We start from the raw sequence: 13,023 nt of genomic DNA on the forward strand, positions 1-13,023 counted from the left end.
CAACTATTTGTCCAATTCCCTTTTGAGTTACTATTGAATCTGCTTCCACTGCCCTTTCAGGCAGCACATTCCAGATCACAACAACTTGCTGTGTAAAATAAATTCTTATCTTCCCGCTGGCTCTTTTCCCAATTACCTTAAATCTGTGTCCTCTAATTTCCAACCCTCCTGCCAGAGGAAACAGTTTGTCCTTATTTACTCTATCTAAACCCTTCATATGATTTTCAACATGTTCATTAAATCTCCCCTGAAGCTTCTCTGCTCTAAAGTGAACAATCCCAGCTTCTCTAGTCTAGCCACGTTACTGAGGTCCCCCATCTCTCGTACATGAGGGTTACTAGCAACTACATACCCAGTAAGGAGTCTGGAGAAAATCAACAGAAAAACTGGCAAATAAAAAAACTTGTTATAAGTTTCAACTGGTACTTGTCCCATTATCACCTCCTTTTGCCTTGCAACATTATCCCTTTTGTCATTTAACTTCTGCTGCCCACCATGCTGTCACAGACTTGCCCCTTTATTCTTTCCTCACCTTTTTCCCTGGCTCTGCACTTGCTTAGGTTTTAAAATCTCTAATTTCTTCCAGTTCTGATGGAAGGTCATCAACCTGAAGCATTAACTCTGTTTCTCTCCACAGATGCTGCCTGACCTGCTGAGTGTTTCCAGCATTTTCTGTTTTTATTTCAGATTTCCAGCATCCACTTTAGTCTGAGAAATGATCAATCTGTTAAATAAACTGTGGAGTAATTGGGAAAAAAAACAGACAGGAGAATCATTAACAATAACTTATATTTATATAGCACCTTTAAAGTAATAAAACATCCCAAAGCACTTTACAGGAGCATTATAAACAAAATATGACACTAAGCCACAAAAGGAGATATTAGGACAGGTAACCAAAAGCTTGGTCAAAGATGTAGGTTTTAAGGAGCGTCTCGAAACAGGAAAGCAAGGTGGAGAGGTGTAGGGAGGGTATTCCAGAGCTTAGGACGAGACAATTGAAGGCACGGCCACCAATGGTGCAGCAATTAAAATCAGGGATGCTCAAGAGGCCAGAATTATAGGAGCGCAGATATCTTGGAGTGTTGTATGGCTGAAGGAGATTACAGAGATAGGGAGGGGCAGGGACATGGAGGGATTTGAATGGATGAGAACTTCAAAATCAAGACGTTGCTTGACCGGGAGCCAATGTAGGTCAACGAGCACAGGGCTGATAGGGGATTGGGACTTGGTGATTTCTTAAGGTCCTGAACAGATCAACTTCTACAGTATTCATGACCAGGTGTTTAACCAGTACTGATGACACTTTTAATAACACATCTACCTCAACACAACGTGATTGTATCTCAGTTTACAAAGAAATAAAAAGGTCAAAATAATAATTTCAGGGAATTGTCAAAGCAACACTTACATACCGATTATGCAGACAATTACAGGAGGGAAATCTTAATGACATACTTTAACCTCACATAGGGAAGAATGATTGTCGCTGTTGTGAACTGCCTGCCAATTTATGCATTTAACTTTCCTGACAATCTGCCTGATATTATGTGGTCTTTGGCTCATTTTGAACCAAATAAATTATTAATAATTGTCAGTTAAGTTTAAAAAAAAAAAAAATTTACATTTAACACTAATCTCATCCACAATTTGCTCTTTTTCCAGCTAATTCTGCTCCGTAGCAATAACCCTTGTCAACCTGCAATTTGGATAGTTCTGCTATTGCAACTTCCTAACTAACCTGTGACATTGAGCAGAATACAGTGTCATTCAGGTTTTCAAAAGTATGAGAGAGAAGTGAAACAGAAGTGACTTTTGTTTTCTGAAAAGAGCATAAAACGCATGAGACTATTTCTGAGATCAAGGTGCAAACAAACTCAGTATATTGGTCTTTGAGCACAGAATCAAACACTGATGGCAAATGTAAAGGGACATCAGAAATCCATAACGCACATCCCCTGAAGGATCAAAGAGCTTTATCCAGTGAGTACGGGATCGAGCTAGGTTCACCTGGTTGAATTGCCTGTTGGCAAGGCTCACACATGGTCACTTCAAGAGTGATCAATGTTCCCTATGAAACCATTACCCAGGTAAAGAGAAGGAAAAAAATTGGCAAAAAGGTGAGAGAAAATTTAAACATAATCAAAAATGCTGCAACAAACACAGATGAGGGGATCTGGATATAGCAAAATTTAATTGGATGAGTACTTGAAGGGGTAAATTTGCAGGGCTATGGGGAGAAAGCAGGGTAGTGAGATTAATTGGATAGCTCTTTCAAAGCGCCGGCACAGGCACAATGGGCTGAATGGACTCCTTCCGTTCTGGTATGACAAGAATACAGGACTTCTATGAGCAGCTTGAGAGAGTTTAATAGAAACATGGGCTAACTGGTAAATGAAATTTGAAGAATATTTTCTGCAATATTCTATTTCAATAGTTTACTCACAAATACATTCCTCTGTCAACTGTTCTGAAGCAGGTATTGTGTTGTGGAGAAAACCATCCTGCTACATTGGTGGAGGTCCTGCAGGAAAGATTACAGCATTAACTCCAGCTTTAAAGTCATACTTTGCAGTCACCATCTTGAATTAAGACAATCAAACGGGAGTAAAGCTATCTTATTAATATTTACATTTTTATAATAACATTAAGTGTCAGGAAAAGGCTGAATTAAATCCATCCCTTTCTCACGGATCAATTTCAAGCACATTAAACTGGTGCAGTGGTTAGCATTGCAGCCTCACAGCTCCAGTGACCCGGGTTCAATTCTGGGTACTGCCTGTGTGGAGTTTGCAAGTTCTCCCTGTGTCTGCGTGGGTTTCCTCCGGGTGCTCCGGTTTCCTCCCACATGCCAAAGACTTGCAGGTTGATAGGTAAATCGGCCATTAGCAGTTGCCACTAGTATAGGTACGAGGTAGGGAAATATAGGGACAGGTGGGGATGTGGTAGGAATATGGAATTAGTGTAGGATTAGTATAAATGGGTGGTTGATGGTCGGCACAGACTCGGTGGGCCGAAGGGCCTGTTTCAGTGCTGTATCTCTAAAACTAAACTAAACTCAGGAAAAACACTCTGATACGTTTTTATTTTAATGGGGAGGCAAGTCATCAAATTTGTAAATTTGAAATGTGACGGGTTATTTTCTGCACATCATTTTTCAAGTTAAACTTTGTTTCACCAATAAATCTTACTTTTGGAATCCTCAGTGGATATAAATTGTACCATGTACCAGTGTATTCCTAAGTCTTTCTGCTTAGAAATCAAAATATCAGTAACCTTATTCTCCACAACCATTTATTGAAAATCTGCAGTACAACTGCCAAGCAGGTAATATGATTCAAATGGTTCAAGTAATAGATATACTGTGGGCTTTGTAAGGTTAGTTGAAGTAAACAGGGTAAATTTCCACTTGGCTCAGGTGGTAGCACACCTGCCAGGTTGTGGGTTCAAATCCTCAAGCACAAATATCTAGGCTGGCACTCCCAGTCAACAGGAAGCAAGACATCAACAGCAACTTGCATTTATATCGTTCCTTCGACATAGAAAAACATGCAATCAGACTCAATAAACAGCAAAGCAAAGGAGATACAATAAAAGCTTTGTTATCCGGCACGTGCCCAAGAGTTTCCAGGTAATCGAAAATTCTAGTTAAACAAGAGTTGTACGACCAAGGCAATACAACAGATTTTATTTTGAGAGAAATGATTACATACAAAGTACAAGATGTACAATGCATAAATCCCGAGGCAGTAAAGATGCATCAAATTCTTGAAGTACAGTAAACTTAATGTATAAACTACACTAAACTTCTGTCATCTTGCAGATCCTCAAGGTCATCAACTTGAATTTCAAGTGTAGATGTAGAAGGTGATGGGACAGAGTCTGTACTGAGCCTATGGCAAGCCCTGGAAGCTTTGTTGAAAAGATTATGGATATCAGTTTGCCTACTTGCCTTCTGCCTTTTTTGCATGAAAATGCAAAATATGCAGCTGCATAACCTCTTGTACAGAATAACAAGTCTGCCTTTCAGCAAATTTGATGAATATATCAAATGCTGAAGCAGCATTAGTCCAAGTTATTTTCTGTTCCTCACTAAAATCTTCTTCTGCAGAGTCTTTTCAGTTTCCTTAGACTTTTCAGGATTCAGGACACTATTATTTCTGCATCACTAACAACATGTCACTTCAACCTCCTAGTCAGCTTCAACGTCATTTTCACTAAGCTTCATGTCAAGAATTTGTGATTTTTTTTATGCCGAACATTAAAGCCTTCAAATTGCTCTTCATCAGAAGACACTTCTGCAAACATAACACTGGCCGCAATTTTCTCCAATTTCTCCTTAATGTTTCACCTTTAACCGAATTCCATGCACAAGCCACATTGAAAATTACATCTTTAATGTGATAATTTGATTGAAAGTTTTGCATTGTGCCTTCACGATTGATTAACTTTCTTCGGAAATCTCTCCCGTAAAAAGATTTCATATTCTGGATGACGCCCTGGTCCATTGGTTGAATCAACGAGATAACATTGGCAGACAGGAAGATGGTAAAATTATTACCGGACACTAACTCCAATTCACAAGGGTGAGCTCGGCAATTGTCTAATAAAAGAATAGCTTTGATGTCTTCAGGAATGTTCTTTCACTGAATTTACAAAAAACATTGTGAAACCAATCATAAAAAATGTCTTTGTCCATCCATGCATTGCTTTGTGCTTGTAATCAACAGGTAGAAGCTTTACACCTTTAAGTGCTCTAGGATAGAACATAGAACATTACAGCGCAGTACAGGCCCTTCGGCCCTCGATGTTGCGCCGACCTGTGAAACCATCTGACCTAAACTATTCCATTTTCATCCATATGTCTATCCAATGACCACTTAAATGCCCTTAAAGTTGGCGGGTCTACTACTGTTGCAGGCAGGGCGTTCCACGCCCCTACTACTCTCTGAGTAAAGAAACTACCTCTGACATCTGTCCTATATCTATCACCCCTCAACTTAAAGCTATGTCCCCTCGTGTTTGCCATCACCATCCGAGGAAAAAGACTCTCACTATCCACCCTATCTAACCCTCTGATTATCTTATACGTCTCTATTAAGTCACCGCTCCTCCTCCTTCTCTCTAACGAAAACAACCTCAAGTCCCTCAGCCTTTCCTCGTAAGACCTTCCCTCCGTACCAGGCAACATCCTAGTAAATCTCCTCTGCACCCTTTCCAAAGCTTCCACATCCTTCCTATAATGCGGTGACCAGAACTGCACGCAATACTCCAGGTGCGGCCGCACCAGAGTTTTGTACAGCTGCAGCATGACCTCGTGGCTCCGAAACTCGATCCCCCTACTAATAAAAGCTAACACACCATATGCCTTCTTAACAGCCCTATTAACCTGGGTGGCAACTTTCAGGGATTTATGTACCTGGACACCAAGATCTCTCTGCTCATCCACACTACCAAGAATCTTCCCATTAGCCCAGTACTCTGCATTCCTGTTACTCCTTCCAAAGTGAATCACCTCACACTTTTCCGCTTTAAACTCCATCTGCCATCTCTCAGCCCAGCTCTGCAGCCTATCTATGTCGCTCTGTAACCTACAACATCCTTCGGCACTATCCACAACTCCACCGACCTTCGTGTCATCCGCAAATTTACTAACCCACCCTTCTACACCCTCATCCAGGTCATTTATAAAAATGACAAACAGCAGTGGCCCCAAAACATCCTTGCGGTACACCACTAGTAACTAAACTCCAGGATGAACATTTGCCATCAACCACCACCCTCTGTCTTCTTTCAGCTAGCCAATTTCTGATCCAAAGCTCTAAATCACCTTCAATCCCATACTTCCGTATTTTCTGCAATAGCCTACTGTGGGGAACCTTATCAAACGCCTTACTGAAATCCATATACACCACATCCACGGCTTTACCCTCATCCACCTGTTTGGTCACCTTCTCAAAAAACTCAATAAGGTTTGTGAGGCACGACCTACCCTTCACAAAACCGTGCTGACTATCGCTAATGAACTTATTCTTTTCAAGATGATTATAAATCCTGTCTCTTATAACCTTTTCCAACATTTTACCCACAACCGAAGTAAGGCTCACAGGTCTATAATTACCAGGGCTGTCTCTACTCCCCTTCTTGAACAAGGGGACAACATTTGCTATCCTCCAGTCTTCCGGCACTATTCCTGTCGACAATGACGACATAAAGATCAAGGCCAAAGGCTCTGCAATCTCCTCCCTGGCTTCCCAGAGGATGATTATATTGATCACCAAAAGGTTCACTCGGTGCGTTCCCGCGGCATTAGCACACGCAAGCACAGTTATTCTGTCTTTATTTTGCTTAAAAGCTGCAGCACTAGATTCACTTGCACCAGCTGGGATAGAATTAGGCAATCAGTGTCCAAATAGGCCTGTTTCTACTGCATTGTAAATTATTTTGGGCATAGATCATGTTCAGCAATTAATTTGTTGAAAAAAATCACAATATTTTTCTGTAGCCTCATGGTCAGCTTATTTTTATTCATGCCATGCCATGCCGCCAGTTAAAGCAAGAAAGCCACCCATCAGAAAACGCACATGGTTCAGTCAATTCTATTTGCTTAGGAAAATCTTTTGCCTTTGCAATGAACATTGGGCCCGAGACTGGGGCACTCTCGGAGTTTCAACGAAAATAATTCGTACAATACACTGTCTAGCTGCTCTAATTTAAGCTTAGGTAGAGTCTGGTGTGTTCAACAGCTTTATTAGTCTCAGAACTAGCAAAGAATTTCAACAACTGTTCTTTTTGACCCTTGATGTTGTATATCATTGACGAACCAACATTATATTCATTCATCAACACATTACGATTTTCACTTTTTTCAAGATGTCTGCAAATGTCTATTTTCTGGTTTAGCATCAACATAACCTTTTTCCTCTTTTCCTGTTGATGGTTTACTGGGTGCCATAATGGGTGGAAGGTGAGATAAATCGCGGTATTAGCACAACAACGCAACTGTGCACTCAACACAATGGCAGAGGCGAACAAATGGACTGCGGGCAGTGCCACTAAGATGACTATCAGCAGCATCACTAACTAATGCCAGCAACAATCGACTGCACTCAAGAAAACACGGCCTGGGAGGGCATTGGGAGACAGGTTTAGGGAGATTTTGGAAATTCAGTTTAGTAGAGCTTGCCAGTCGGTAAAGTGCCGGATAACAAAGCTTTTACTGTATAAGAAGTGGTGACACTCCACACCCCAGGTCCCCCTCGCCCTCATCCCCCTCCCTCCCCAACCTCCAAACACACCTCCCTATCGCCCCAAACTCTCCCCTAACACGCTCTTCTTGAACAGCAGAACAGGCTCAGGAGGCTAAATGGCCAACTCCTGTTTCAGCTTTTACTACTGCTTCTCCCCCTGCCCCATTGCAGGGTTTGAGGATGGTCTTAAAGGAAGGAAAGGGAGATGGAGAAGCGCAAGAGTTTTGGGAGACCATTCCAGAGTGTGAGACTAATGCCGCTGAAGCACAGCCACAATGGGGTGAAAGGAGGAAGGATGCACAAGCGGCCAGTCAGAGGAATAGGGAGTTGTGGGGTGTAGGGGGCAGGGACCTGTCGGGGTGGAAGAGATTGTATAAGGAGGGGTGAGCTATGAAATTATTTATTAACCATGAGGATCAGAATTTAAAACTAGGTGCAATGAAGGACCAAGTGAGTGTAGATCACAGGAATGATGGATGGGCAGGACTTAGTGTGGGATAGGCAGCAGAGCTTTGGATGAGTTTCAGAAGCTGACGCACTGAGGGAGGCACAGAGGCCTGCAATGTAAAGAGGTGGAAGTAAGTAGTCTGTGTGATGGAAAGGATACGAGGGTCAGAAGCTCAGATTGGGGTCAAATAGGAGATTGTGGCTCATCCAAGACTGGATGTCAGGAGGGCAGTCTGACAGCAAAGTGGCAGTGGAGAGGTGATGGAGACACAGCGCCAGATGTTGTCAATGTATAGCTGGAAGCTGATCCTCGTATCCTCTGAATGATGTCTCCAAACAATAGCATGTTGATGAGGATTAGAGACCCAAAGATAGATCCTTGGTAGACTCCAGGTGTAATGATGCAGAGGCGGATAGTATGAGAAAAGGGAACGCTGACTAACACAGAGGCAAGTGCGGTGATCAACAATGGACAAGATCAGTTCAGAGAGGACACAAGAAACCAGAGGAGGATGTGTGATCAGGACTGTGGAGGGGTGGGTTGGGGGGAGCAAGAGGTTTGCTGAGCAAGGGGCAGGGAGAGAAGCAGCATAAAAAGCTGAATGCAGCCAATAGGAGTTGGCCATTCAGCCCACTGAGCCTGTTTTGCTATTCAAGGGAAAGGTGTTGGAGGGGTTTGAAGGAAAGAGATGGGGGAGGGTGTCGGAGGAGGATTGGGACGGGAAGAGGGGGTGGGGCTACCCCCCGGAACGGCTCTGACCCTATAGGTCGCAGGGCCCAGACCGAGCTGCGGGGTCTATTAAAGAAACAGCGGCCGGGTTAATTACCCAGCACCGGCCCCACAACAACTTACAGCAGCCGCCGCGCCGCCATCTTCCCGCCCAGAGACAACTGCGCTGATTGGCGCGGAGAGACACGCCACCTGATTGGCTGGTGACGCGCCGCTCTGCTGGCGTGGTTGCTGATTGGTGAAATGCGACACGTATGCTGATTGGCTGACGAGTTGATTGACAGAATCCTGGGATCCGCCCTGACTGTCAATCTTAGCCCTGGGAGCTGCTGGAAATACACTGCTGCACTTAGCATTGATAGAAATTGTATACAATTTGCAAATGTACCAACATCAAAATGTGGAGTATGATTTAATGCATCTTAGTTGCAAGACCCTTGGATACATGTCCTGCCAATCCTGTACAGCAATGTGTTAATTTATTTCATAGTATAATCCCTGTAGCTTCAGCAGAACTACTTCTTTCCCCCTTCACTGACTGCTCAGATGCTCTTGGCTGATGTCCTTTGGGTTTGGGGCCCATGAGGGCCCTGCAAGGATGCTCCACCTGCATCTGTGTAGGGGCAGACGCTGCCATTGGGACAGGAGGCAGCATGTAGGGCTCTGACTGAGTCGGGGGTTCCAGCAAGGGATCAGGAGCGGAAGTGCTTCGAGCAGAGACCCCATTTCCACGTTCCCTTTCTCTATCTTCCCTCTCATGGCACATTAACCCTAACTATAATCGATGCTTCCCTTCTAGCCAAGAGCTGGACCTGCACTTTGCTGCACTTCATGAGGTGCTGAACGGTGAAAGCGAGGTTTTCCTCCATCCTGATTAAGGTGGCCGATTGAGTGTACAACATGCACTTGGTTCCCTTCCGCATGTGTTGCACCATGCCGGTGGCCATCTTTTCCATGGACATAGAGATCAGTGTGAATGTCTCAAGCCAGAGACAGATTTCTCCAACCTCCCTTTTCCAACTATTATGAGCACAACCTTTGCCTTTTGTTCCATGGCTTTTCATCTGTCTTTTCATCTCTCCTGCCCTCAGTCCTATCACACACCTTCTTTTTGTTCTTATGCCATGTGGCTGTGTGTTATTTAATTCTGTCACCAGGTAGCTGGGAAACACCCATCTCTCCATTGCCAATGGCCAGGGACATACAGACCTCACTTACCTCCAGCACTTTCTGTTCTGTTTCTGTCAGCGTGACTATGAGTGGGCGGGCCACTCCCATTTCTCTGCCTCTACCTGGTGTTCTGTGCTCTTTACTCCTGCAAGAAGAAGAGAGTTATGACTGTGAGCTGTGGAATGTTTTGTGAAGATGGAAGGAGAACATTTGTGGAGGGTCACTGAGGGTGGCTGTGACATTTCAATGAGATGAGGGTGAGTGTCAGTGATGACTGGTCAGTTAGGGATGTGAGTAGGTACCTTGAGGGAGAGGGATGGGGTCACCTGCAAAGTGTGCTGGTCAAAAGAATGATGGTGCTAGAGAAGGCTGGGGGAAGGCACAGTGAGGGGTTGCATTTGAATGTGTCATGCCACTCACCTTCCCTCCCCTGATCAGGTCACTAAACCTGTACAGGTCACTGTATCCAGGAGCGAGGGTCCTGCTGCTGACCTCGTCTGCCATTTCAGCCCATGCTTACTTGTTCTTTGTGGCTCCCTTCTTCCGCCTGTTAACGGGGAACAGGACCTCCTTGCGGGCTGTTACAGCATGATGTCCAGAGAGGCATCTGAGAACTGTGGTACAGCCTTTGCACGTTATCATAGGAGCATAGGAGCAAAGGAGCAGGAGTAGGCCATTCAGCCCATTCCGCCATCAATACGATTATGGTTGATCATCCACTTCAATGCCTTTTTCCAACACTATCCCTTTATGTCAGTTGTATTTAGAAACCTGTCAATCAATCTCTGCTTTAAACATACTCAATGACTGAGCTTCCACGGCCTCTGGGATAGAGAATTCCAAAGATTCACAACCTCTGAGTAAAGAAATTTCTCCTCACCTCTGTCCTAAGTGGCTTCCCCCTTATTTTGTAATTGTGTCCCCTGGTTCTAGACTCCCTAACCAGGGGAAACATCTTACCTGCATCTACCCTGTCTATCCCTTTAAGTATTTTGTAGGTTTCAATGAGATCACCTCTCATTCTTCAAAACTCTAGAGAATACAGGCCCAGTTTCCCCAATCTCTCTTCATAGGACAGTCCCACCATCCCGGGAACGTCTGGTGAACCTCCATTTGTCCAGTTGCTGGCTCAGTCTGTCTTCCATTCAGACTCTCGCGTGGTTCCTTTAAATAATACAACTGTGTTATTTTTATATATGAAATATATATGTGTGTGTTTATAAAATCCAGATGGAAATGCCATGGCTGTTAAAAAGCCATTGACAAGCGTGCTGCTGAAACTTCTGGGTTCCTGACGCACTGCCGGCCTCCCCTTCGACAGGCTGAATTTAGTTGAACTCCCGATGTTGGGCTCCGTGGTGGGGTGGGGGCTGGAAAATCACTGAGGCAGCGTCCAGCTACGGAGCCCAACTCCGGGATTACTGAGCCCAACCTTCCTGGTGGCAGCGAGGCTCTGTGGCGGCCCCTCTGCCACACGGCAACAGGAGCCGATTTTAAATATTTAAATAAACTCTATGCATACATTTCAATCCAATTTCCTGCAATCTGACCTTCAGTTCCAGTGCTTCAGTGCAACGGGCGGCACACGCCCCTTCACTTTCCCGTCCAGGGAAAGATGGTGTTACCAAGGTGGAGAAAGAGGGACCAGAACATTTTTAGTGTAGCTCGGCCGGCAACAGGGTCAACACTGCATTTTTAGTGTGGGGGGGTGGGGGGGAGGGGAGAAGGGGTGGTCTCTGCACTTTGTGCAGTTGGGAGGAGAATGGATTAACTCTGCAATTTCAGTGTATTGGAGAGCATGCATTTATTTTTAACGTAGTTGGAGGGTGGGGGGGGGGGCGGGGGGGAATTGCGGTCAACTGTTATCTGTGAATGCAGGCCTGGCAGCCCTTATAGAATGGCACCTGCGCAGAAACAGGCGATGCCAAGGCCAGCCCCGCCACATGATTGGGGGGTGTAGCCACCCTGCATATTATTATAAGCCGCTGTGCGCTAAACCCCAGCGGCATGGCGGCGCTTTTTCGCTGAAAATAAAATCCAGCCCCACGAGTGGTTCAGAATGTTAAAATTCAGTCCCTGATCTCACCAGGCATTCCTCTGTCAAAACTACACTGCGTCCCTCAGAGATAATGTAGGAACTCACAAAGGGTGTCCCTGCTCCCTCTTATATTGAAGGTGAGCAGAGGCTGCGACTAGCAGGCCATCTCAGGTGCTTTAAAACAAGGCCAAGACACACAATATCTGAGTGCTGGCCCAATTTTCAGCACACCCCCCTGAAAATCTGTGGCCCCCGTTAGATCTGTCAGCGCCAGTGTCCAATTTGCCACTTATCTTACCAGTTTTTTTGATCTTTCTTGTTCCTTCTTTCATTGGTTCAAGAACACCATTCCATATGTTCTTTTTCCTCATTTTATCCCTCAAGCTGCAGAACTCAGATTTTGCCAGTCTTTCCTGTCTCCTCTTTTAAAACTCAGCCTTGGTGTCAACGAACCTTTATTTCTTGATTTGCTTTATCTTTTATTTAACTCTTTTTGACCTTGATTTTGACTGGCACTGTGACTTTTGGGCTTTCATTTTTGTTTGTAAAGGAAAGAAAAGCAATGTTTCTGCGGAGATGAACATGAAGTAGTATTACAAGACAACCATTGTCATGTATTTAGTTCCCTGTGTTCTCTTTCATAAGTGCCAGTGCTGAAATGCTGGCTAAAAATCTATGGCACAATCTGCTGCACCACTGCCTCAGCCTGACCCCGAGTTTCCAGTCACCTGTCATTTTAATTTGCTGCCCAACTCCCATTCTGACTTCTCTGGGGGTATTCCATAGGCCTCCAAATAGTGAGAGAGAAGTAGAGGAGCAAATCTGCAGGGCAAGAACTATAGAGTGATATTGGGGGAACTTTAATTATCTAAATATCAATTGGGATAATGTTAGAGTAAAGGGTAAGGAGGGGGAGCAATTTCTGAAATCTGTTCAGGAGAACTTCCTTGATCAGTATGTTCTTGGTCCAACTAGAAAGGAGGCATTGCTGGATCTGGTGCTGGGAAATGAGGTGGGCCAAGTGGATCAAGTGTCTGTGGGGGAGCACTTGGGTAAGAGTGATCATTGTATCTTAAGGTTTAGACTAGTTTTGGAAAAGAGCAAAGAATAACTAAAGTAGAACGTCTAAATTGGAAGAGGGTAAACTTCAATGTGATGAGAAGGGATCTAGCCAGGATAAAATAGAACCAAAGACTAACAGGAAAAACTGTGACAGAACAATGGGTGATCTTTAAGGAAAAGATGGCTAGGAACATTCCAACAAGGGCGAAAGGTAAGGGAACCAAGGCCAGAGCTCCATGGATGATGAGACAGGTAGAGAATTTGATGGAACAAAAAAAGAGGGTATTTGATGCATGTCGGGTGAATTCTTCAATCGAGAACCAGGT

The 13,023-nt window shown here is 44.4% G+C and overlaps 1 protein-coding gene across 2 annotated transcripts in view; it reads right to left on the reverse strand.

Annotated features, from left to right (window-relative positions):
• clybl (citrate lyase beta like) overlaps nt 1-8,607 on the reverse strand; it is a 145,606-nt gene extending 136,999 nt beyond the window's left edge. For both annotated transcript variants that reach the window (XM_068034227.1, XM_068034226.1), the window contains exons 1-2: nt 8,551-8,607; nt 2,447-2,524 (exon numbers count right to left, since the gene is read on the reverse strand). In XM_068034227.1, the coding sequence (XP_067890328.1) occupies nt 2,447-2,524; nt 8,551-8,570 (98 nt within the window). In that variant the 5' untranslated portion in view covers nt 8,571-8,607. The remainder of the gene's footprint in view (nt 1-2,446; nt 2,525-8,550) is intronic.
• Between the last annotated feature and the right edge of the window lie 4,416 nt (nt 8,608-13,023).

Source organism: Heterodontus francisci, chromosome 6, assembly GCF_036365525.1.
Source record: "Heterodontus francisci isolate sHetFra1 chromosome 6, sHetFra1.hap1, whole genome shotgun sequence".
NCBI classification, from domain to species: Eukaryota; Metazoa; Chordata; class Chondrichthyes; order Heterodontiformes; family Heterodontidae; genus Heterodontus; species Heterodontus francisci.